Source organism: Xenopus laevis, chromosome 6S, assembly GCF_017654675.1.
Source record: "Xenopus laevis strain J_2021 chromosome 6S, Xenopus_laevis_v10.1, whole genome shotgun sequence".
NCBI classification, from domain to species: Eukaryota; Metazoa; Chordata; class Amphibia; order Anura; family Pipidae; genus Xenopus; species Xenopus laevis.
Window position 1 is genome coordinate 95,941,348 of NC_054382.1, and position 26,272 is coordinate 95,967,619.

At 38.7% G+C, this 26,272-nt stretch overlaps 1 protein-coding gene across 3 annotated transcripts; it reads right to left on the reverse strand.

Annotated features, from left to right (window-relative positions):
- Nucleotides 1–5,236: 5,236 nt before the first annotated feature.
- ss18.S (synovial sarcoma translocation, chromosome 18 S homeolog) lies at nt 5,237–24,925 on the reverse strand. 3 transcript variants are annotated; one of them, XM_018223674.2, is made up of 11 exons: nt 24,549–24,925; nt 22,278–22,354; nt 19,785–19,869; nt 18,932–19,085; nt 17,065–17,286; nt 12,807–12,971; nt 12,368–12,472; nt 11,180–11,269; nt 10,430–10,576; nt 7,033–7,166; nt 5,237–6,237 (listed from the first exon to the last, which is right to left on the reverse strand). In XM_018223674.2, the coding sequence occupies exons 1-11, from the start codon at nt 24,615–24,617 to the stop codon at nt 6,211–6,213; spliced, it is 1,275 nt and encodes a 424-aa protein (XP_018079163.1). In that variant the 5' UTR covers nt 24,618–24,925; the 3' UTR covers nt 5,237–6,210. The 3 variants fall into 3 exon arrangements, with proteins under 3 accessions (XP_018079163.1, XP_018079164.1, XP_018079165.1); XM_018223675.2 differs by lacking the exon at nt 11,180–11,269; XM_018223676.2 differs by lacking the exons at nt 11,180–11,269; nt 12,368–12,472.
- Nucleotides 24,926–26,272: the final 1,347 nt, after the last annotated feature.

The window sequence follows — 26,272 nt, forward strand, 5'->3', positions numbered from 1 at the left end:
GTGAGGGGCTACCAACTCTAATCAATTGGTTATAAAAGTATGAAAGAGGTTTCCGAATAGCCTCTGAGCGGATATCTACCTCTATTTTCCTGGGGGTAGTGTCTGGTGGGCCAGACTTAAATTGGTTTTCTATAGCATGCCTCAGCTGTAAATATCTAAAAAGCATTGGATTAGGGAGAGAGAATTTCTGTTTCAAGTCCTGAAACGAGCTGAAGTTACCATCAGGCATAACATCCGAGAGGTACTTAACCCCGTATCTAGCCCACAACTGCGGGTCCGGAATAGTGCGGAGATGTTGAAGTCTGGGGTTACACCACAGTGGGGAAAAACCTGAACAGTGCGGTTGGGTTTTTGGATAAAATTGCAAAACCGTGCGCCACACCGCTATTGTGGTGGACATTAAGGGTGATAAAGTCTTAGTAAGGGAGGTACCTCTATACAACAGATTCTTGAGACCTTCCCATGAGCCCACTATTTGTGCTTCCAGAAGCGTTGCCGCGTTAGTGAGGGAAGGAGTAACCCAGCTTTTTGCCACCACCAGTTGCGACGCTAAGTAGTACCAGTAGAGGTTAGGAGCCGCTAAACCACCCTGGGTAATGGGGAGCTGCAGAGTACTCAATGCTAACCTGGGAGGAGCATTGTTCCAGAACAGGGACAACACTATACCCCTTAGTTTGGAAAAAATAGCCTTGTGGATGCCAATCGGTGACTGTCGGAATACATATGTTAGTTTTGGAAGAATCAACATCTTAAACAAATTAATTCTACCCAGGAGGGTAAAGGGGAGATGAGCCCAGGCTTCCCGTCTTTCCAGCATATACTTGAGGATAGGTTGCACATTCAGCTCCACATATTTCTGGAGGTCCGAGTGTACCCAAATCCCCAAGTATTTAAAGGTGTCCGCCCACTGAAGACCATGGACATTCTGAGGTAAGTTCGATGGTAGGGGGTCAATGGGGAAAATCACTGATTTTGACCAATTGATCTTCAGCCCTGAGTACCTTGTGTGCATATTTATGATGTCGAGTGCCCCAGTGAGAGCATGATTTAAGTTAGGAAGATACAGGAGGATGTCATCAGCGTACATGGAGATAATTTCCCTACACGAGCCCAAGTGTAAACCCTGCACTTCCTGCGAAAGTTTTATTCGACAGGCCAAGGGTTCCATGGCAAGAGCGAATAAAAGAGGGGATAGGGGGCAACCTTGCCTTGTGCCCCTTCCTATAGCTAAGGCCGGAGACACCTTGGTATTGGTTCTAACCTTGCCCACCGGTAAGTAGTAAAGTGCCTGCACCCATTTGATGTAGTCTATGGGCACCCCCACCCTCCTCATTGTGGCCCATAAATAACTCCATTCCACCGAATCGAACGCCTTCTCGTTATCCAAGGACGCCACAACTCTTTCCCCACAATTATCATGCGCTACCGAAATATTTGTAAATAGCCGTCGGATATTAATGTCAGTAGTACGACCCGGCATAAAGCCCGTCTGATCCGGTGAAATAACTGTGGCCAGGTGAGGTGCTAGCCTAGTCCCAAGCACCTTTGCCAGTATCTTGGCATCCACATTAATAAGCGATATTGGTCTATATGAGGAGCATTCAAGGATAGTTCATTTTTAACCATATCAATTTTTTTTTTTTTTGGTTTCTCAAAATCCTTTCTGTAAGGTATGGTGTAAATAGACTGTAGTATGGAGTCAGTTTTAATATATGGCTTTCATTTGGTTCATTTTTTTTAATACACCAATTGAAATGTTTAAAGTGAAGTATCTGTGTTTGTTGTTCTGAAATTATGGGGCAATGGTGATGCACAGGGAGTGCTGTGGGATATTTATGTCCTGCCTGTATGAAAGGGTGCCCGCAGGCCTGCAAAAGTTTTATCAGCCAGTTTCGTGCTTAAAAGAACAGTAACACCCAAAAATTAAAGTATTTACAATATAATGTAGTGCTGCCCAGCACTGGTAAAAGTTCTGTGTTTGCTTCAGAAATACTACAAATAGTTTATATAAACAAGCTGCTGTTTAGCCATGGGGGCAGCCATTCAAGCTGGAAAGAGAAAATGCACAGGTTACATAGCAGATAACTTATAATCTCTGTAGAATGTGACCAGATTCTGAAATCCGCGGACAGGCATAAGAGGTGTGGTACGCAGTGGCAATTTGTTTGACCATGCCCACATTTGGAACCACACCACAAATAAAGCAATCTCCCATTTACAAATACAGGAAGAACGCAGTGGCATTTTCATGTATAATACCCGTAGAACTCATAGCAAGATGGTACAGTGACTATATGTTAAAATACCCCAGAACTCATAGCAGGATAATACAGTGACAATTTCATGTATAAATATCCCAGAACTCATAGCTGGATGGCAGAGTAGCAATTCCATGTCTAAACATGCACCTGTGGGGGAGGGCATGTGGGATATGGTACCAAGGGGACCGCAGGGAGAGGCGCAGCACCGACTACTATATAGCAAACCAGGGCAACTAGGCACCCAATGGTCACATAAAATGAGTATAAGACACCTTTACTGCTAGTAACTCGAGATTACTAGTTCTCTTTCCCTTCAATAAACTACTGTACCTCAGCACTACAAGCGACAGGAAACAGAGCGAAGGCTTAGAGTCCCCCAAGGGGAAGCGGAGATATGACTAGGAGTGGAGTCTGGATTAGGAGGTGGGCAGGCACTTGTAACATACAAACTTACCTCAAAGGGAGAATCTGCAGAATAGTGAAGCACGAACCTGCCACAGCATGAAGAAATCTTTCCCTTCCGGTCACAAACAGGACCTAATGTGCGTGCATGAGTAGGGTTTCTGCAATCTGTGCAGCTATTTAGCTCTTCACTTCAGCTCTGGGTTAGACCTGCCATTTGTGTGTGCCATACTCTGCGTGTGTGTGTGCGCACGCGTGTGATACTCTGCCTGCCATATGCTCCGTGTGCCATACTCTGCCTGCCCTATGCTACCTGTGTGTGCCATACTTTGCCTGCCGTCTGTTACCTGTATGTGCCATTTTCTGCCTGCCCTATTCTCCCTGTGTGCCGTGCCATGCCCTATGTTACCTGAGTGCGCGCCATACTCCACCTGCCCTATGCTCCCTGTGTGCGCACCATACTCTGCTTGCCCTACTTTGTTCCCTGTAGGGTTTGTTTTAGGGGTTAGTTAGCATTTGGAAATTGTTTTTAGGGGCCCCTAAGGTGTTTAATCATTTACTGGGGAGGTGTTGTGTTATCCACAGGGGAGGAGGTGGCATATGAATTAATGGGTTTATGGTATATTTAAGGGTATGCATTACATTTTTCATATATATGAGTGATATCCATACAGTAAGCACCAACCATGGTCTTAAAAGTTACATAGGGTGTGGTTAAAAAGGGGGAGTGGTCAACACTGGCTTCCAATATCCACCACATAGGGCAGAAGAATTCCGGCTCTTAGTACCACAGAAGTTGGACAGCACTGGCATAAGTGGCTATATACTCAGATAAAGTATGTTTGAGCTGACAGGAGCACAAATTAGGCATATATAGTAAAAAAATAAGCAAATTATCCAACGATATCAAGTTTATGTCTATTATAAATATGGGCTGTTCATGTTTCCACCTTGGATCCACTACCACATTGGTTATTCTTGTATGTCTATATAATTTATTATTGTGAGGATGATGAAGGACCCATTATATTTTATCTGTTTGTGGAAAGGCTCCTTACAATTTAAAAAAAACAAAAAAAACAAAAAAAAAAAACGTGTTAAATATTTGTACAATTTTTCACATTGGCCTTTAATTATAACACGTCTTATCACATCAACCCAAGATCTCATACATTCCATAATAAAATGTTAAATTCAATTCTATTATATACTGCACTGTCAAGAAACTGATCAGGATTCATTTGTACTGCTGTTAATCTGGTGGGATTTTCACCCCTCCCAATCAAACTTTCTGGGCTGCATAATGTGTACAGTTCCCAAATTCCATGCGTACTAGAAAAACCTTTCCTGACTAAGTTCCATGAATGTCAGCCATAGGTCAAAACAAAATTGCATTGTTCAGGGGATTGTGAAAATTAAACAAATCTCATAAGCAAGCCTCATTCACCAATGAGGTATAACTGTTATAAACAGAGAGAAGGTATCCAGGCAGAAGAGCTTGTATGGAGATGTGGAAGCTCAAAAATAGTTTGAAATATACAGCCTTACTAGATAAGCAGGGGAAAAACATTTTTATATCACTGTATTATTAAAACCCACAGTCCTTTAACCATCCAATATAGATTTAGGTCCAACAACAAAAAAAGTCTCAATACAGCACTTGCAGTTTGCAAACAATCTGTTGACTGTTTAAATTTACATTAAACTCTCCTTCAATGCATAACTGATATTTCATTACAGAAAAGCTCACTTTACTTTCTATTTGGGACTTTTAAAAGCATATTTATCAAATGGTAAACCCCATTCATAAACATGATTCTAATATTCCCACAGGGAAAAAATAGAACATGGGTGAGTTTTTATCTGACATTTTGATAAATCTGCCTCGGGGAGGCACATTTATCAAGGGTCGAATTTCAAATTCATTTTAAACTCCCATAAACTCGAAAAGTTCTAATAAAATCAAATTTTTCCAACTCGCACAAATTGAAACGACCCGAAAACTCGAATTGAATTCGATCAAACTTGATTTGAGTTTTTTCTCTGAAATATATATACAAAGAGGTCTGTGCACACACAGAATTGGCTTTATTTTAAAATATATACCCCCCCCCATATGTAATAAATGGCACAATGTTTGCTCAGGAGCAGTAACTCATAGCAACCCAATTAGATGTTTGTTATTAACAGGTGACTAATAAATGCTACCTGCTGATAGGTTGCTATAGGTGATAAGAAGCTTATATTACATAACTCCATATTGTTTAACTGAATATAAAAAATTTGCATGTGAAAATATATATTTGGCCACTCCCTTAAGCATAGTCAAAAAAAAACAAACAAACCCCAGTACAGTTTAATACTACATTTTTGCTTAGCATTTATCACACATCATTGCCATCTATCTTGTCCCTCCAAAAGAACTTTGAATAAAACATCCCATAAACATTTTAGAACAAAATGAGAAGTCACAAATAATTTATTTAAGTACATTTTAAATAGCAATGTAAGTACACTATTGTAAGTTTGGCACAGACCCTCAAAAAAAAAGTATAATACTGCCCATACGGAAAGAATGGAAATCTTGATATGTTTATTAGGATTGAACAGAAAAAATATTCATCTGCTATAAAAACATACAAAGTCTCATTAAATCCTTACTTTCCATATCATATATCTGTTTGGTCTTCTAAACAATAAAAAATGCAAATGGAATATGGATTTTTAAAAAAAAAAAACAAAAACAAAAACTATTTATTGTAGCCCGTGCTTCTTTTTGAACTTACATAAGCAACTTACAGAAGACAAGTCTGATTGGCTTTTTGTAAGTGCAACTGATTTTGTACATTGTAATTATTTTAAAGGGGTACTCACATGTATGTATAAATACAAAAGAGTCATTTCAGTTCAAAATTCCTCATGCCATTTTTCTATTTTTTTAATGAAATACATTGAAAAATGTATTTATAAAAACATTGTCTGTTGTAATACAAATAATGGCAACTAATGATTCATGCAACCAAACTGCAGGCAATGTGATGACTTTACAATAATTTTCAAGAGGAAAACTGCATTTAACTTCAAAATATTACAATATTATGGTACACAGTAGAAGACTGAATTTTTGAGTTTTTTTGGCTAAATTGTCCTTCATCCAAGGCCAGGTAAACTGATCCTTCCCCAAAACACTAGTGTGCATACAACCTTTGTCCAATACTACACAGTCCCAATAAAAAGAAACCAACATCCTGTAATCCAATCCAAGATTTTATAATTCAAAAGTCTGTTTCCTACTGACTGCAGCGGTTCCTTGCGGATATTTTTTATGCAACAGCGCCATCTAGAGTACAGGAATTGTATAAGCCTCTGTGAAAGAATTACCGTATCAGTTTAAATATAAACCCACATTTACTGCAAAATGCATATGATGTATTCATATGTATTTCCAAAATGTATAGTAAAGATAAAATGAATAGGCAAAATGTCCACAGTTCAGAGGAAGCAATACAACAGCTACAAGGATAGACTACAGGGGTACATACTCTCTTCATTGTTGGTAGTTTCCATATTGAGCCTGAAATGAGACAAATATATAGAATACATATTACTAACAAGCAAGCAACCAAATAATACTGCAGTGAGATACAATGGCAGGGTATACGCATCCAAAATGCAAGAAACAGGAGGTGGGCTTGTGCAGTTTTGGGAATGCACAACAATATACAGATATTATACATGGAAGTGGGGACCATTCACCACAGTAGCCCTTGACAAATCTCTGTCAAGATTTTAATTCTCCTTTAAGATTTACAGGTGCATGTAACAACACAACAGTTACAGCTGCAATACCATAAAGGAGCCTTTGAGTTTACTCATTGTATTTTAGAGGATGGCCAATTCTAAGCAACTTTTCAATTGGTCTTCGTAATTTATTGTTTATAGTTTTTGAATGATTTGCTTTCTTCTGATTCTTTCAAATGGGGGGGGGGGTCACTGAGCCCATCTAAAAACAAATGCTCTGTAAGGATACAAACTGATAGTTATAGCAACTTTTTTATATCATCATCTTTATAATCAGGCCTCTCCGATCCATATTCAAGTCTTTTATTTAAATCAATGCATGGTTGCAAGGGTAATTAGGACCCTAGTAACCAGACTGCTGAAAAGGCAAGAGAGCTGCTGAATAAAAAGCTAAATAACTAAAAACTACATATTATAAAAAATGAAAATCCAACTGCAAATGGTCTCAGAATATCACTCTAAAACTTAATTTAAAGGTGAACAACCCGTTTAACAAAATGGCACAAGCTCAGTTGCTTTTACCATCTTTATTTCACATTGCATCAACAGTTAACATGGTATTCTTTACCTGATCATATCCATATGGCCTCTGCTGTTGGGGCTGGGGAGGGCCTGGCTGTGTAGGCCTGTATGGCACATACTGTTGGCTTTGTCCTTGTGGGTAGTTGGGGTACTGAGGTCCAGGAGCACTCTGTGAAGGTGCTAAACATGAAACAGAGATAAATAATATAACATACTGTAAAGCAGCATCATCATAATGCAGAGACAAAGCTAAAATCAAGAGTTTCCTACGCTTGGAAACCTCACAGCATTAATGCATCCATATTATAAACATGTAATATAAAATACTTTATTACACATGAAACACCAGCCATTACAGTCCTGCAGCGGGTCGGGTACCTGCAAAAAAAGCAGGCGCCCTGCGGAACGAGGGGAGGATTTTCAGGTGCAGGTGTAGATGCGGGTCGCGAGTCACGGGTTGCAAATCTCATCTAAATTTTATGTAATATTGTCTATATTTTAATCCTTTTAAAGTTTTACAAAACTTGTTCCTGTCCCCGGCAACTTTCGATGACATCACTTCCGGTTTGCAGCACCATAACTTCCTGTTTGATGGGTTGCGGATGAGGCAGTTGCGTGTCCGGGTCGGGTAGCGGATCAAAGTGGATAAATATGCGGATTGCGGTTCAAGTCTTAAAAATTTGTTCCACGCAGGACTACCGGTCTTGGAGGAACAGGCCCTCATCCTTAGTTAAAAGTTACATTGTTTAGGGGATAATTACCCAGCATTTAAGATATAATAACTGGCAAATTGTTATAGCAGTTCCTGTAGATGTTTTGTAGACTGTGCTTCAATTTATTATTTAAACACACAATCTGTTATCTTTTTTTTTTTTTTTAAATTGTCACATAAATAGGTATAATGGATCACTATGGAGAAAAGCTTTGACAAACACTAGCAACTTTGGACTGTTTTGTCTGCATTCCAGTAGACCAGCAGAATATTGTAGCACCTTGCTACACAAGTCCTTAAAGACGTTGTAAATTTGTATCACACTTGTAACAAGTAGTTTGCTGCTTTGCCTTTGCTTACAACATGTGGACTGTGGTACTAGAAAACAGGTATATTGCTATTTTAAATGAATTGGCCAGAAGAACAATAAAAACTGGGTAAATAGATAGGCTGGGCAAAATAAAAAATGTTTCTAATATAGTTAGAAAAAATGTAATGTATAAAGGCTGGAGCGGCTGGATGTGTAATAGCCAGAACACTACTTCCTACTTTTCAGCTCTCGGTTTTCACTGGTTAGTTACCAGGCAGTAACCAATCAGTGACTTAAGGGGGGCCCACATGGGTCATATCTGTTGCTTTTGAATCTGAGCTGAATGCTGAGGATCAATTGCAAACTCACTGAACAGTTATGTCCCATGTGGCGCCCTTTCAAGTCGCTAACTAACTAGCGTTAGAGAGTTGAAAAGAAGGAAGTAGTGTTCTGTTATGTTAGACATCCAGTCACTTCATCCTTTACACATTATATTTGTGACTAACTATATTAGAAACAATTATTTTGCACAGCCTATTCACCTAGTTTTTATTTTTACACTGAAAGGTTACTTTAATGTTGCTATACTGCTCTATGTATGTGGCAATTTACACAGCCATCCTCTAGCTGTTTGGCTATAGACTGAGGTGCAATTTTGCGCCTTAGAATTGGGTTTCTGCATCACTTCCCTGATATTCAACTGCAACTTTGAAAGCAAAATTACTAATGCAACATTGAAACAATGCTGCAGTACAAAATAAAACTGCTTTGTTACATCATTCCACCATCATTAATATCTTGCCTTCTGGACTAGAGACAAGCAAAGGATAGAGAACAGGTAGACAGATATAGCTTTTCATTGCAATTACATCTACCAATAACTTTAAAGCAATTAAAATCTGTTTACTATTAGTTTTTCATTACGCAATTCGGTAGGAGAGGGGGCCCTTTATAGTTGCAGCTTCTCAAAAGGAGGCTGAAGAAATACAAGGCCAATTTAAGGGGCTCGTGTTGTACCTGCAGGTAAATATACATTTAACCCTTTATGTGTTGAAGTTAGTAGAATTTAAGATGCCGACACTTGAAAAAAGACAAAGCTACAGAGGCAGTTTATTGCCAATAGATTAGCCACAACAGTGCAAGCTAGAAAGCTATATTTATTCTGCAGAATGCTTTACCATACCCCAGAAAACAGCTCTAGAAGTTCTATGTTTGTTTAGAATAGCAGCTGCCATATTAGCTTGGTGTGATGTCACTTCCCGACGAGTCTCTTTCCACTCACTCATATCTCTGGGCTCAGATTACAGCAGGGAGAGGGAAGGGAGGGGGAAAAGGGAGAGAGGAGCAAACAGAGCATGCTCAAGCCCTAGCCCTGGAGGCTAAAGCTGAAAACAGGAAGTCTGATACAGAAGCCCATGTGTACAGAATAGAAGGAATGAAATGCTGTGTTTCTTTTGACAGAGGACTCAGAGCAGCATTACCTGGAGTGTTTACTGGTGTATTTATATAGATCTTTCTGATAACGCTTAATTACATTTTAGCCTTTCCTTCTCCTTTAAGTGCCATATTGTAGATTCTACATTCCAGCATTTTTTCGTGCATGAGAAAAGTGTCACTAAACAAGGCACCAGGCAGCAATAGATTAGATATTATGCCTACTGCATAACAGAACTATCAGATTATGGGATGCAAAAATAAGTCAGTTTTTTAAAAATAAAATCTAGGAATATAAAGCTTCAGGTTGGAATGGTATGCAGGTAAATTGGCTAAAAAGTTCATAGTGAATTTCAGCACAGAAATTCACATAGCACAGAGACTTGAAAAACAGGACTGATGCACATATATTTATTTTACACAATACAAGACATGCAGGGCAATGACACATGGCATTTTGTCTCCCACATTTTATCACAGTGATACAAGAATTGTCCAGTGTTTCATTGCTGAAAGGTGTGCCTGTTTTTGAGCCAGTTATTGGTCTGGCATGTCCTACCAAGGGCTTCAGAGAGTTTACATATTTTTAGGAATTTTAATTGTTTATCCAAATATATATATTATTTTTCCATTTACCATTAGGCAGTTTCATTTATTAACGAAATGAGAAACAGAAATGTTAATGAAATGTTATCAAAGCTCTTCTATATTTTCAGTAGGCGGAGTTTGTAAAAACCCTTGACCAAAATCTCTGGACTTGAGGGCAACGTCACTAAGTTCTATTACAACTGTGAGCGGAAATCGTTTGAAGGTGTTCGGAAAAAATGACAGTTTTTATTGACAGCAGAGATATATACCCATACAAACCAAGTGTATTGGGCAGGCTAAAAGATCTAATGTTTACACGGAGAAACACAACAGGAGAGAGAAAAACTTTGGAGAAGAATGACAAACATCTCATCTAGGTTAACTACTGGTGATATTTACCGTAACCTTGCTGCTGACCAGCATAAGCTTGCTGACCAGCATACTGCTGTTGCTGAGGTGGATAGCCTTGCTGCTGCTGCTGTTGTTGTTGTTGTTGTTGTGGTGGTGCTTGATAGGATTCTTGCGGTTGACTGTATTGTGCATTTCCTAAAGGAGGTGGAAAAAAAAAAAGACTTGGTTTCCATTCCATATTTGAGCCGCCAACACCAAACAAGAAATAATTACAAAAGCAGTAAAACAAACACAAAAACGAAAAGAAAAAAAAAAAAAAACCCAAAACAAAAGTACAGTGCAATTCACAAATCTGATAAAAAGTTCTGCAAAACTGGACTAAGGCATGTTTCCAGCACTCCTACCAAAGTTATTGAAATTTTCTACTCTTACAGCAATAAGAGTAAAAAATAAGACAAAACAAAAAACATAGAACAATTTAAGGACAACTGAAAGCACAGACTAGCTACATAAGATCAGCAAGCTGGTACCTAACAACAATGTGTGCATGTAAACATGGCTTAGAGTGCAGGTGGCTTTTAGCTTTAATTCCTTGAAGCAGCCTGCAGGATCAGATAAATTAATGCTTTTCTAAACACTAGGAGAACAATATATTCCAAGGCTGCTACTTTTAAACAGCCATGCTCCTAATTAACAAGAAGTTTACATGGATTACCATTCTGAGTGTTGCAAGGCGATAAAGACTGAGATGTGCATATATGTGTTTGTGTGAGTATGTGTGTGAAGGTATATAGATACCTCCTTCGTAGTAATGTGAGGAATCCTCGTAAGGCCTATCGTAGCCTTGTTCAGGATACGACGGTTGCTGATAACCGTAATCATTATGACCTACATCAGTTCGACAAGAAACAGGAAGAAACGTTAATGGCCTTTTGATGGAGATGCACAAAAGAAACTGTAGTTCTTATAGCTCATGATTCTAAAAAAAAAAAAATAATTTTTCACATCTAACAGATTTAAGCAGAGCAGCTTGAAAGAAACCGAAATGGTTGTTGTTGTGTCTGAATATATATTTTATAATGATTACGTTGGAAAGTATAATTCTAGTATGAAATGGTGACCGTTGTTTCGTGAACTCAGTTCCAGAAATGATGCCCTGGTATTGTTGTGCTGATCTTGATTATTTAGCACATTCGAGTAAAGCCTCACAGTGCAAGCAATAAAAACAATGGGCAATTAGGATCCATTAATGTACTGCTTTTGTGGAGCAACTAATTATTCATGTATCTGAAGAGGCTGTATGCTTCAAAAACTGCTTTGCCCTGCTTTGTATATTCCCCTACTGGGCAGTGAAATCTCTGCCACATTAGAACTGGAAAATACTTCCCCTGCGGATATCCAGCATATTGTTATGAGCTCTATTTTCAATCTTCCAAAAGGTTCTTCCAGCACAGAGGTCTACTGGTGGAGGGAATACACTTGCAATTTGGAAATACTGACCTTTTCTAACTGTGTCATGGGAAATTTTAAAGCATTACATAAAAATATATCATACTTAATTATTCCCCAAGTAAATACTTTGAAAGTGCCATACACACCACATTTATACCATTTTACCAACATGAGCAAAATAAATAGAACCGAGGCGGAAAACTTATTTAGTAGGGCAGTGACACAAAAGTAGATGTATGCCAGTGTCATAGAATCTAGGTTTCTCTATAATCTATGCTTCAACATGTGAAGTATAGCAAAAAAGATGGATCAACAAGTACATAAAAATATTGTCAACTTTGGTCTGTTTTGTGGTTATCTTCCACCTTCATGAATGCTTCCTGTGAATTTCTAATAAACGCACATCAAAATCGGTACTGGCATCTGTTGGACAGTGTATTATTAATCTGAAAGGTCAAAACTGTGCTAGCAGTAATTAGACTGAGCTTGAATTGAGTTGTACAGTAGGCTTAAAAAAAACCTTGGCAAAATTACCATCAGGGTAGTATTGCTGATTCATGCCTTCTGGGGGTCCTTGAGCACCATGGCTATATTGTTCTCCATAATACTCTTCCTGACCAGAGTATTGTTGGGGTGGAGCTATAAAAAGAAACCATATAAAATAGCTTATTTTTCCAAAATCACATACTATTTCATAAAAATGAAACGCAGAGAGCTAGATATTTAGTACTAGAACGCCTCCTTAGAAAACCAGTTTTGAGGGTCACAGTGGCTGTCAGCACATTATTATATATCAAGTCACAGGCCCAGGACAGGAGTTTTCACATGCCTAAGTTCAAATATATCAATTATAACACAGTGAAACAGTGTAATGCCGTGTGAAGATGGTCTTTTACATCTTACATAGAGACCAACATCTCTTTATGATTCTTATGACGAATGGTTTTTGACTAGCAAAAATTTTTAAAGTTACCTTGCTGAGGGGGTCTGTATGGTGGAATTTGCCTTTGCCCAATCATATGATTCCCTTGGTTAACTTGGCCCATCATGCTCATTGGTGGCTGTTGTCCCTGATAATGCTGTCCTCCCTGAGGCAGATTATATTGCTGTGAAGGAGGCTGTTGGTGCATCATAGGACCTAAAAAAAAAAAAATGTAATGTTTCAGTAACAAGGACTAGACTGAAATAAAAATGATTTCTCTTGATAAGATAAATGTTTAACAGCAGTGTTAAATGAATCTGATAACTGGCAGTGTGGATTGCATTGCTTTCTTCCAGCTATAAGGTCCTCCATTACATTCCAAAAATATAAACGTATCTAAGAGAACACTTAATTAAAGTGGTTAATTCAAGTGGAACTCACAAAAATGAACAATGAATATAAGCTTCATGTCATGGAAATAGACTTTTTGAATATGATCAATTTAAGTTTCGGTACCATTTCATAAATAATCAAGACATATGTAGACTTAGGTTGGAGTGGATTATTTTGAAAGATTGTTAGCTCTAATACATGGTCTGGTAAAAGGAACACCAATGTGCTTGACATAGCTGTCAATCAAAATCTGACTGCTGAACAGGAATACTGAAAAGTAACAGATTTCAGTACAGTATTTTTATCGATTTATTGATCAGTATTTTTACTGATTAGATTTAAACGGTTCCTTATTTCTTTCAGATCATTAATTTTCAAGAGAGAACAATTGGACCTTATTATTACTGTAAGCTCCACTGGGATAGGGTCTCTCTCAATACCTCTATAAAGTGATGTAGAATATGCTGCCACTATATGATGCATAACAGTGCTAATGTTATGTGGTCTAACAAATGGCATTGGATGCTATGAGCTCCCAAGTAACCTGCTCGTGTAAATATTTGCCCAAAAGCAAGTACAGGTACAAGAAGATGAGCAAACAGGTAGGGTCATCTTTATGAAGTAAAGCAAAAAAGTGGCTAATAAATTTACACCACCATGGACACCATAATACATCATGTAAAGTCATGCACATTTATAAAGCAGTGTAATGGTTTTATACAAATATATGTATCCAAATAAAAACGTTATAAAAATTTATGGCAGAAAAAGTTTGCTGTCTAAATTTATATTTTTGGGTAATAGGTCTAGAAGGGTATAATACAATTGTGCAATTTAGGCATTAGGGTGAAGACACACAGACTAGAAGGAGTTCCAAAAAAATGTATTTTATATTTTCGGCGAAGCAAAACAGGGCAGATTACTAAAACACGTAGAGACTAGTGATGGACTAGAGGCAATTCTCAGCACTGTCTATGGCAAGGAAGTTTCTGGCGTTTAGTAGCCATGAAGAGTAGCTCTTATAATAGCTCCATGTGTCTTTGCCTTTGGACTGGTGCAAAAAATAAACGTGATATACAAGTAGATTAGCTGATTGTGGCAAATTACTGTCAATGCTATGCAGAGAACCAACCCGATAATGACAATCTCTAGGATTATAACAATTGAGGGGGCCAAGCTTCACAACCAGGACCAGATCCTGAAGGAATTTTTTTCCTACTACTCTAATCTATAGAGCTCAAAATTTAGCCTCTCTGAGGATGCCCTAAAACCAGTACCTGGATAGCATTCCTTTTCCTAAAGTTTCATGGGAGGGCACAGACTTATTAAATCAGGCCATAACTATAGAGGAAGTACTGGAGTCTATTTCTGCCTTTTCAAATGGGAAGACACCTGGCTCGCATGGCCTACCTATTGAGTGGTATAAGGCCCATGGGGATATTATAGCACCTCAACTAACCACTCTATTTAACGACATTATGCTGGGTGCCCCAGCCACTTCTAAACTGGCCACTATCATGCAGATTTTAAAAGAAGGCAAGCCCCCTGAAAACAGTGGGTCATATAGGCCGATATCTCTCCTTAATTCTGATGTTAAGATCCTGGTCAAAATCCTTGCAAACCGCTTGAAGCTGGTTATAGAACACCTGGTCCATCCGGACCAAACAGGCTTCATGCCAAATAAAGGTTGGCCTGTATACAAATATCTCGGCCAATCAGAATGTGGGTGAGAAAATTGTGGCATCCCTGGATACCAAAAAGGCCTTCCATACCATAGGCCCTACCTGTGGCAAATCATATCTCGTTGCCCATTGGCGGCAACTACATAGAATGGGTTAGGGCTCACCCAGGGCCAAAATACGGGTAAACTTAGGTCTGACGCAGGAAGTCCCACTAGCAAGAGGGACCCGACAGTGGTGCCCATTGTGGCCTCTCATCTTCGATCTTGCATTTGAACCCCTTGCCATTAAAATCAGAGCAGACCCTCAAATTAAGGGACTGCAGATGCAGAGATGGGAAGAAAAACTTTCATGCTTGTGTATCTGGCAGACCCAAGGGACTTCCTATCTGAACTCCTGCATGTGATAGCTAACTTTGTAGGCTTTTCTGGCCTCCGGATGAATTGAGGGAAATCGTTAGTTTTCCCCATTGATACCGGAACCCAGCGGGACAGAAGACATGGCCCCTCTCCTGTAGTTGGTGCATAGCTTTAGGTATCTTGGGATAGAAATACACAAAGATCCAAAAAAATATCTTGACCTCAACCTGGCCCCCATTATCAGATCCCTAAAACTTAAAATGCAGAATTGGGCAACTCTGCCTATATCTCTGCCCGGGCAAATATTGTCTTTTTGCCCAAATTCCTCTATGCCTTCCACAATTCTCCAGGAACTGGTTTAAGAATTTGGATGCGATAATACAGAGATATGGGCAGGGGAACACCCAAGGATTAAGTGGCAGACCTTGCAAGCTCCAGTTAATAGAGGGGGTCTGGCCCTTCCCAACTGTCTACTGTATTTCTATGCAAGTCAGCTGGTATATGCCTGGTGGTGGTTTAAGCCTAATCCTAACAATCAAGCAGTAGTTCTTGAGTTGGGGTTAATCTCCTCATTCGAGTCTCTGAAGACTGTATGTACAGTTTTCCAAAAGATGGTGGTTTCCCCTTACCGAATGAAAAATCGATGGTCCAAAAGGACCCCTTTGTGGGGCAATGACAAACTGACACAGCTGAGGATGTTGCCACCTGGGCAACAGCAGGGATTAAGTTGTTAGGAAATGTAGTCTGACCAGCTGAAGGAAGACTTTGGCATGCAAATTAAAAACTTTTTAGGTCTTTACAACCAAGCCACGCGCTCTCTACACAGTTTCCAGAGTGTGCCCCCAAGATAGGTTAGAGCTCACTAGAAAAATATCTTAAGACGCCTTGAACTCACAAGGTCCCTTAGTGGGTTCTATACCATTCTCCTGCAGGATGATTTTGACCCACTCCAACACTTTTGCCAGAAATGGGAGACTGGAAAGAAATACTGAGCCAAATCCCTGAGACTAATATCTTCAGTAAAGATAGGTACATACATACAAAGTCTTGATTCCTCACAGACTGGTCCAGATCTATTCTGGATGTCCTGATGTATGCCCCAAATGTAACCATAACCAAGGTTCACAGACACGTATTTTGGGATTCCCCCGAAATTCAACGATTTAGGGAAGTAAATCTTGCATTACACTGAAGCTAAACTCGGGCTTCACAACGTATGTTTCCCGATTGGGAATAACTGAAGGATTATCCTTTAGCTCCAACGAATGGGTATGCCTTCTGCAACTTCTTCATTTTGCCAAAAAAGACAAAACTGATGACTTGGAAAGCAACAGCACCTCCGACTTTAAGCTTCTGGAAAAAGCTAATCAATGTTTTTCCCAATCAAAAATTAACGTGCATGGCTAGAGGCTGTCCAGGATAATTTGGGAAAATATGGAAAGCCTGGATTGGGGATATCCAGGGCACCTAAACGTCCTTCACTTTACCCCTGCAGGGGACTTGAACCAGTGACTTATCTGAGCAGCAGATGAATTATACCCCTTACTTCACTTCGGTCTGCCCTCATAGACAAACTCACTTTTAGCCTTACTGTAGGAGGTCCATCCCCTCCGCACTTTTCTATTCTACTTCAGATCCTTCCAAAGTTCTACTCTTTTTCTATACTCTTTTGTTCCTCTTTGCTTATGTAGCTTTAAAATGTTTAAAAAAAATCTTTAAAAAAAAAATTTTTTACCATGTATTGCCATTTATTCATAAGTTAAAACAACTGGGTGTTCTAAATACACCATTAATTTATACCAACATGTCATCATTTTTGCATAAAATATTTCACACACCTTTATAAATACTGTATGCCCCTTAGAATAAATTGGATACCTTGATTTGGTTGCATGTTCATATTCGGTCGAGGAGCATAATTGCCAATGGATTGGCCTTGGTTCATGGTCATCTGATTCTGGGCTGGCATATTTTGTGAGGATGGCACAGAATGATTATAGCCTCCCATGGAACCATGGTTATTCGAAGGCATGTTCATGGAACTGTTTGGCATATTATGTTGTCCAGGTGCTGGACCTTGCATAGGCATATGGTTTGGTCCTAAGAGAAGAGTAGAAACAAATGCAGGTATTAAAAACTTTGTAGGTTTCAAACACAAAATCTAACACTATGCGATTACACAAATTTAAATTCCATTTAAGTTTCTGTTGGAGAGCAGAATGCATTACCTAAAAATAGACCGTTTCATTCAAATGATGTCTAAGAGACCATTTTGCTCAGCACCCAGCCTTATCTCATGGTAAGCTACATTAACATAGTTGTAACTGCTTTTCTGGATTATCACGATGCATGAAAAAAATTCAGCCCTTCAGTGTATGTATATATTTTGTATAATATACATACATACATACATATACCCACACTTACATGCGTGCCTGGACAGCTGTAGAATCAGGCAGAATATTCACTCTTGAGAAAACACCATACGTGCCAGGTCAGTCCTACAACTTACTGCCAGTCACAGTCGTCTATAGGGCTCATTTCTGAGTGCAAATGCAGTGCAAGTTCTATGTATCACCCTGTCCCATTTCCAATAGAATAATGTTTGTGAGATTGGATGCACCCTAAGCAGATGCCCAACAGATCCAACTGCCCTGAATATCAGTGCACAGTGTCAAAATTGCATCGGTTCCTGATTCTTTAGACACACATAGGCTGTCAATCAATGCTGACTAATGTGGCAACCCAGATGCTCCAGATTCCTATGCATCAATAGGCACACTGATCAAAATTAATCCAGAAAAAAAAAAATCGTAGGGCACCGAAACTCAAAGCAACACTACGGATTGGCGCAGTTGTTCGGGACCGGAATATTACTCCAACTGCGCATGATTTAGGGGCATTTGCCCCGGGTGTCAGGTAGGCTGGGGGGGAGGAGAGAAGGGGGTCTACGTAGGGTAGGGGTGTACTAGTTTTTTTTATGGGTTGAATTCTCCTTTAACACCTGGCTACATTACACAACATCTTAGGTTAAATATGTCTGTTCTGCATATTTAAAAAATAAAAATATTACTTTCAAATATGCCAAGAAAAAGGCCTTTAACAGCTTGAAGGACAAAAATAAACTAAAAACATATTGTAAAGGGCCCAACAGAAGCAAACAGCCATTAACCATTTAGTGAAATGTTAGTGAAATGGACAGGAGTACAGTTTCACCTGTAAAAGTCAGTTCCCATGTTATGTGCATAAAATCACAATAGTCAACATATGCTCAGTTTTAAAATGTGCAAAACAAAATCTATTCATAAATGAATGATCTGATCCCAATTAAAAATAAAAAAAATGTTCTATAGCACCAAAAGGTTAAAAAAAAAGCAACAAGAGGAAAAAGAGGCTGTGTATTCTTGCCATTTTGAAAGCATTTGTTTTTGTTGAGCCGAGGGCCAGTTTCCCTACACAAATCTTTTGGAAGCCAGCTGTACTATGTGGTTTCACGCAGACAAAATTTAGACAGTTCTGTTCATCACAGCAATGCTGTGTGTCAGCCGCATCAAAGCCCAAGGGCAGAAAGATAAAACAGTGAATACAGGTCACGTAGCACGGTAGCTAACAAACTGTAAGAGAGCTTGCACTACAGGGTATTCAAGGCATTTTTGTCATCAACAATCTAGTATCCCTTGAGCCTTCACGACGTTCAGTTGCTAAGCAACCTAGGTGTTTAATACCTTAGAGAAGAAAATATTACCAGGCATCTGGCCGTTCATCTGGTTCTGCATGTGCGGTGCAGACGGACCCCCTCCTACCATCCCTTCTGAAGGCATGTTGTGAGAGCGCGGTGGTTGTGGAGGGCCGCTCTGATTCATCCCTGCTGGACCCATAGGCATATTTTGTGTGGGTAGCTAATGAAAAGATTAAAAAAAAAAAAAAAAAAAATCAATACCAATTTGAATTACACTATGATTTCACTGCCTCCATTCTATTATATATTTATATTCAAAAAAAATAAATTAATTAAGGTCAATGCCTGATCATACCCACATTTTTGTTCTAGTAGAATTATACATGCAAATAGCTACAACTGAATACTCCACTTTAACCCTTCCAAACACTTTCAGATGAGTTGTCTTCAGGTTGTTCTCCAGAAATAAAGACTTTTTTCAATTGCTTTCCATCTTTTACTGTTTTTCCAAAATCAAAGTTTAAAAATGAATGTCCCTGTCTGGCAGCTCAGTAATTTAGGTGAAGATTCTGAACTGTTGCCATTTTCCAACATTGAGTGGATACATTTCTTTACAGCATCTCTGGAATATTAGCATCTATTGTATCAATTATAACAGCTGCCTTTTATGAAACTCGTGGATTCTGTTAAGCTGGGACAAAGATATGAAATGCATCAACTAAATGTATCAATTTTGAACAGTTTAGAGTAATTACAGAATGTAAGAGTAATTCTGCACTATTTCAAATATTCAAATGTGTATTTACCTTTTCTTTTTCACTACTGAGATTACACCAAAAGATGAAAGCTTTTTGCAAGAATTTACAGGGTAAGGTACACTGGCTAGTTTTTTTTTCACTTGCCTAAAGACAATACTTACTGCTGACAATAAAGGCTGGGTATTTTGGTTTGAGTCTGCAATTGTGGCCAAGTATACTAAATTGGTATGCAGCATCTGTTGATATCTATAAAAATAAAGATAAATTAGGAATGTGCAAAATACAATAATATTTAGCTTGAAAAAAAATAACATTTCAAATTCAACAACTTTAAAGGAGGTACATTATGCAGAATTATTGGGACCTGCAGTTGAGGTAATATGGTATATCATTCCTAAAAATTAAAAAGGATAGTTTTGCCACAATATGTAGCTTAGTTACAATCAAGTACAAAGTATTATTATGATCATTTTTTCAGATAGCTGTCACACTTTTTTGTAAAAATAAAGGATAAAAAAAGGCCAACTAAAATTTTACTTAGAATATACATGTAACATACTTAAAGGGGCTCAAAGGTCCAGATTACAAATTTTAATTCATCCTCAGCAAGAAAATTGAATTTTCCTGTAGATGATTACTTATAAATAATTTTGTTTTTTGTCTTGAGCCTTTCTCCTGGCAAATTGAGGAGTTCAAAGTTGATAGAAACCAAAGAATACATCGTTGTTTGTTTGAACAGAAATCACTCCACTTACTGGAGCAGTTTCAAGTAGCTTTACTTTTAATTCTATATGAACCTCTGAGCAAACTTGATAAATACAGAATAAAAAAAACACATTCTGTGACTTTTCCCAAAGAGGAGCTGTGGCTCCTTTTAACTTCCTTTCAGCAGAGAGAAGGACATTTTCCATCAAGCCAAATAATCTTTCAGCTACTAAAATATTAGCATTATTTTTCTAAACAGCCCATTGACTAGCTAGACATGTATGGATGACATTGGCTAAACCACCCAACCAAATGTGGACATTTTTGACCAGCTTTACTTTTACCTATCCTACTGCCCGTCATGCAGGCTTTGTGCTGTCTGACTCCTGCATGTAGACCGACAGATTGTTGGATGGGGCTTGTGAAAAGTAAACTGATTTAATAAATAGTACTGCATTTTTAAACAAACCATTTGTTAGGTTTCAGCTGTCCATGAGATACAGATTAAATTGTTGTTTTCATGATAGCTTCTTTTTAACTGTATGCAGAGCATGAGTTAGCCAGTAAGAAATAATTGCCAGTTCCCCTAAATGTACAAACATATACTAGAGAGCAAGAGAAGTATAAATGCAGTAAACCATTAATGATATTATGAACATTACAGGATATATTAGGAGAAACGCATTTTTGTCTGGGAAATTAGATGCCAATATATATACTAGAGGGGAACTCTGGCTTCCAAACCAAAATTTGATAAAGAGGCCCACATAACAGAAACCCCTAATATATCCATCACAGTTACCATTTTTTTTCAAAAAGTATGAATATATGCAATTTTTCAGGCTGAAATCCAGCTGGTTAACAGTTCTCTTTCTGCATCATTTGAAATCCTGGCAGGGAAGGAGGGACTAAAACACTGATGTTACAAATTGTACAGTGATGTCCACATCTTACAGACAACATGTAGGAACTACATAACCCACAATCCATTGCACAATGATGTTCATTTCCTTATTAAAATGCAGGCTAAGGACAACTGGCTGTTGATACAAAGTAACAGTAGTCAGACAGCTCAGCAAAGCAGTCAGACAGATCAGCAGGAGGGCAGGGGGCTAGGCTAAGAGAACCAATAAAACCAATAAAAACTAATAAAAATCATGAATGTCTGCATATTTTTTAATTGATGTATATTGCAAAGTTTCTTCAAATTAGGTTTCCTTTTCAGAAAGAAAGCTTACGTCATGTTTTTGTGGAGTTCCACTTTAAGTTATGATACTGTTATGTGTTCTGCCCATTATCTTTTTTCTCTCTCTCATTCTATCTAGGCACTCTAGATCGCTCAGAAAATCAAGAACAACAAAAGATTTTAGAGGCAATGAAGCACATTTAATTAGTTCCTAATTTTCGCTTTGGAAAGCTTTGCCATACATTGTCTTCATAACTGTCAGAGATCATTAACATAGATCAAACCACATTGATATATTACACTATGTGAATGTAGTGCACACCTTTTAAATGTGAGTGCTATCTTAAGATGTGAATATCCCAGGATATTCAGAAACAGCTAGGTTAGATATGTCACAAGGACTTAAAGGAGACATAAGTTAACTAAAAAATCCCAGCCTTGTAGGTAATTATGAATAATATATGGTACTGGTCTCACATTGGACTACAATTTTATATTTTCTTTAAAACAGCCCCTTCAGTGGCATTACTATATAAGAAAATTCTGTTCAATAGACAGTCTTGGCAAAACCTATACACTGGTCGCTACAAAAACAATGGAGTTAATATTAGAAAAAAAATTTCTGTAGAGAGGAAACATTGGTCTAAATATAATTATCTTTATATACAGTATTCCTTAAACAACCACCTAAAATAGGCATCTATGTAGACAATATAGTGCCTTACAGCAAGAGAATGTATAACATTTCAGCAATAATACATACTGCGAACATTCTGAGGTTTTTCCTTTGTTCTGATAATCCATTATGCATTGTATTAAATGGTTGTTTTCATCCAGCATCTGAAAATAAAAAATTGAAGGTTAAAATAACAGGCTGATCAATTCTACATTAAAACTACAACAGATATTAAGTTGATGTCAAAAATGAGAATTAAAATGTAACTTTGAAGAGCGACAATGTGCTTTGGCACATTTTCAGTTCATTTATGTTTTTAGCTCTGCTAGTCCTGCCCCAACACACACATGTAACTAGCTCACCTTCTGGCAGCCATTAATCTTCCATTTCTAGCAAGGAAAGGCAAAAAACACACACAGTGCAGCTCCACATGTTAGTTACCTGAGTGAGTGGAACAGGTCAAATGGCAACCAGAGGAAACAGCTAGAAAAAGACTAAGGCCTATGGCACATGGGACAGAATCTCCACCAGCAAGTATGGGCATGCGGAAAAGTAAAGCTCCTGTATGCTCAAGCTCTTACTTGTAATGAATATCATTGTTTTCACAGTAGCAGCAAATCACAATGCATTTTACAATAAATATAAAACAGGCATCATAGCATGTTAACAGGACAATCATGGGAAACACACCCCAAAATGGTATACTGTGATGCAGTGGAAGAGGATACCGTTGTATTTAAAAAGCCATCCAAAATCTTCATAGCTAATAATTTTTGATAATCTTCTGAAATACATATGTAGCTTTGAAAAATAAAATTATGCTTCATATAAAGTAAAACAAAGCAGCTAAAAATTAACATTATCAAGTTTAAAAAAAAAAAAAATGTATTACTCTGGATAGCAAATTTATAAAAGATCTACTAAATCATAAAGCTGCTGAAAAGACAGTTGAGTCCTTTAATGGCTTGGGTCTAAAGTTATAATGGCTGCTTAACCCACACGCTATCGTTCTGATGTGGGGATGAACAGATAGATTTTACACAAGGGACCAAAGACAGTATGGCAGCCTATTGTTCTGTCTGGAACAACAGAAATGGAGAGGGCCACAAAACCCCACCTTTTCAATCAGCCCTTTATCATGCACCTGCTAATATGTTGTATTTGCAAAGAGATTTTAGCAGATAACCTAACCTGGTTAGTGTGAGATGGGTTAAAATGAGCTATTTTCAAACCTTTCTGAGGCAAACTAACCAATAGTGGGTGGGTGTAGGTAAATGGGACAGAGTGGGCTTTGCTTTGAGGCTTGAGCAGGGGGGAGGCGAGAATATGGCGGCCCCAACACCCCCAAGTCTGACACTGCGGTTAATTAGCGCTTCTTCTACATTGCTTTAATAGTGAGAACCAACAGTCCAGCAAGTAGCAAGATAAACTGCATACAGTCACAATTACATTTACAAATAACATTGTACCAGGAATCTTCTAAAAGTAGCTTAGACGTAGCCTCTCTTTCATATGCCGTTTAAAGCCAAACACCCAGATTGACCTTCCTGCTAATAGAACCGGTTATTAAAGGAGCAGATACGTTGTCCATAGGAACAGAAACACCAAACAAAAACGTGTTTTAAAGTAATGGAAAATATAACGCAGTGTTGCCCTGCACTGGTAAAACCGATGGGTTTGCTTCAGAAACACTATTATAGTTCATATAAACAAGCTGCTGTGGAGCAATGGCGGAAATTGAAAAAAAAGACTACATGGCACAGGTTAAATAGTGGATAACAGATAACACCATTATATTCTACAGAGCTTATCTGCTGTGTAACCGGAGTCTTTTCTCCATTGAATGGCTGCCCTCATTGCTACACAGCAGCTTATTTATATAAACAATTGTAGTGTTCCTAAAGCAAACATAGCAATTTTACCAGTGCAGGGCAACACTGCATTATATTTGTATTACTTTAAAACAATTTAATTGTTTGAGGTTACTGGTCCCTTAACAGCCAATCACAGGGGAGTAACTACAGAGGAAGCAGACCCTGCAGCTGCTAAGGGCCCCAGAGGTGTAGGGGCCCCATGAGGACCTAATTAATAATTTTAAATTAATTTGCTGAGGGGCCCTGTAACATCTAGTTAGGCCATTGCCCAGGCACAAGAAATCCTACAGTGTATGTTAGTGACTCTAATCAATAGCCTTTTAGCACAACATCAAGTAAAGGCCTAATTTTGGACTGCCCCGTCCCACCTCAGAACAGTGGCTCATACAACCCCTTGCAAAGCCCTAGTAAAGGATATTCCATCTGAATTCCCTCACGACTAACAGTGTCATTCGAACGTGTCCCATCATCTCGTCGCCGTTACCTTTTGAATGGCTGCAGGAGTGATGTCCCCCTTCCCCCGCTGCCTGGGAGCCGCGAAAGCTACAGACATGACACGAGCTAAAGAAAACAAAGAAAGCGAACGCCAGCCACGAACCCGTCTCTAAAGAAAAAGACTGGCGAAATCTGGAACTGAGTTCCCACTGCCGCGCTCACAAAACGCGAGACTCTGGAAGGCAATTGAGCGAGATCATGACGGAGGCGGGGGGGGGTGTGGAAATAAAGAGGCAAACATTTACTAAACACAGACAGCGTAGCTAAAGATACCCTTAAGGACAGCTCAAGCTTTTGTAGCTTCTTATTAAATAACAGGACAATGAACTCCGCGTACAATAAAATGAAATCAATGATTTCCCACTCTAACCATACACCCCTATAAAGAGAAAAAGGTCTCGCCCAAAAATTCATACCATAATCCTTTGCGCAAAGAAAATCAGGAAATAGCCAGTTCCTTCTAAATCGTACATTGTTAATTAAAAAAAACAACATGAGCTAGGATATCAATACATCGTTACAGGTGAAGAATTAATTGACGTGCTTACTTCACCGCGGTAAATAGTTATCGCTAGTGTGCATACCAACAAAACCATTTTTAATGTTCCCCCCTAGTTTGTAATAATGGTACGACCCATCGTTTTTTAATATGACCTATTGGCGCGTACAAATTGGATACAAAAAAACCTAAGGGGGGCTATAGCTTTATTTAAACATTGTACTTTATTCAATCATACATGGCGTGTAAATTGAAACGAAGCGACCAACACATGGATACAGTGGATTCACCCACCTTGAAATGATTAATGAACTTCCCTGAGATAGGTATTGACACGTGACGAGATATAAACACGTGTCCTGTAATGTTTGGGATATTGGAAACCGTGATTGGCTGATTTTCTGGAGTAGCTGAAAGCGCTTTTATGAATTCGATGCGTATTTATTCGGTAGAAATGATAATTTTGCTGCAGTCGCGGCTGATTTAAAATACCCTCCTTCCCTATTCGACAGGGAATAATTCGCTTTTTCTTTAAAAATGCCTTGTATAAAGGGCATGTGGCCTGGAAGATGTTACAAATAAAACATTTGCTTTTTAATGTTAATACTTTGGATCACCATCTAATAAAACAAAACCTATGGTACTACAGTTTTATAGTGATGACTCTCACTTTTTCTGCATATAGTTCAATATACTGTAGCACACTGAAGTTATTGGCTCAAATCATGCAGACAAGTGGCAACGTTTCAGACCTCACATGTCCCTTTATCAAGTCTTGATAAAGGACCCTGTGAGGCCTGAAACGTTGCCACTTGTCTGCATGATTTGAGCCAATTACATCACCTGCTGAAAAGTACTTCACTTCAGTGTGCTGCCCCAGGTAACTTTAGGGGCAATGCCACCTGAGGCAAGGTTTTCACTTTGGCAGGTGCTCCCTTGGCCAAGGAGTTCAATCTGCACCCCCTTGATTGCACTTAAAATTGATTACCTTTCAGTTTCTATCACAATCTTTACATGGTGTAATGCCCCTAGGCCAACCCAACTGCCCTATATGTTGCTGCATGATTTGGGGAGGATAGGCTATGGCCTGATATGGTTAACCACATAGATCCCCCTGCTCTGCACCGTTCAGTGCTCCCTGCTGTTGCCCAAAATAAAATAAACTATGGTCCTCTGCTGAATTGGCTTCCCAAATTGACGGTGCACTGTGGCAA

Bases quoted from the DNA above. Each gene is read 5' to 3' on its own strand.
- ss18.S (XM_018223674.2), bottom strand. From the start codon at position 24,617: ATGTCTGTAGCTTTCGCGGCTCCCAGGCAGCGGGGGAAGGGGGACATC. The intron at 19,086-19,784 runs GTAAGTATTGTC...TCTTTTCATTAG, and splicing joins CCCAGCCTTTATTGTCAGCA to CTACCCACACAAAATATGCC. The intron at 17,287-18,931 runs GTAATATTTTCT...CTCTTCTCTTAG, and splicing joins GATGAACGGCCAGATGCCTG to GACCAAACCATATGCCTATG.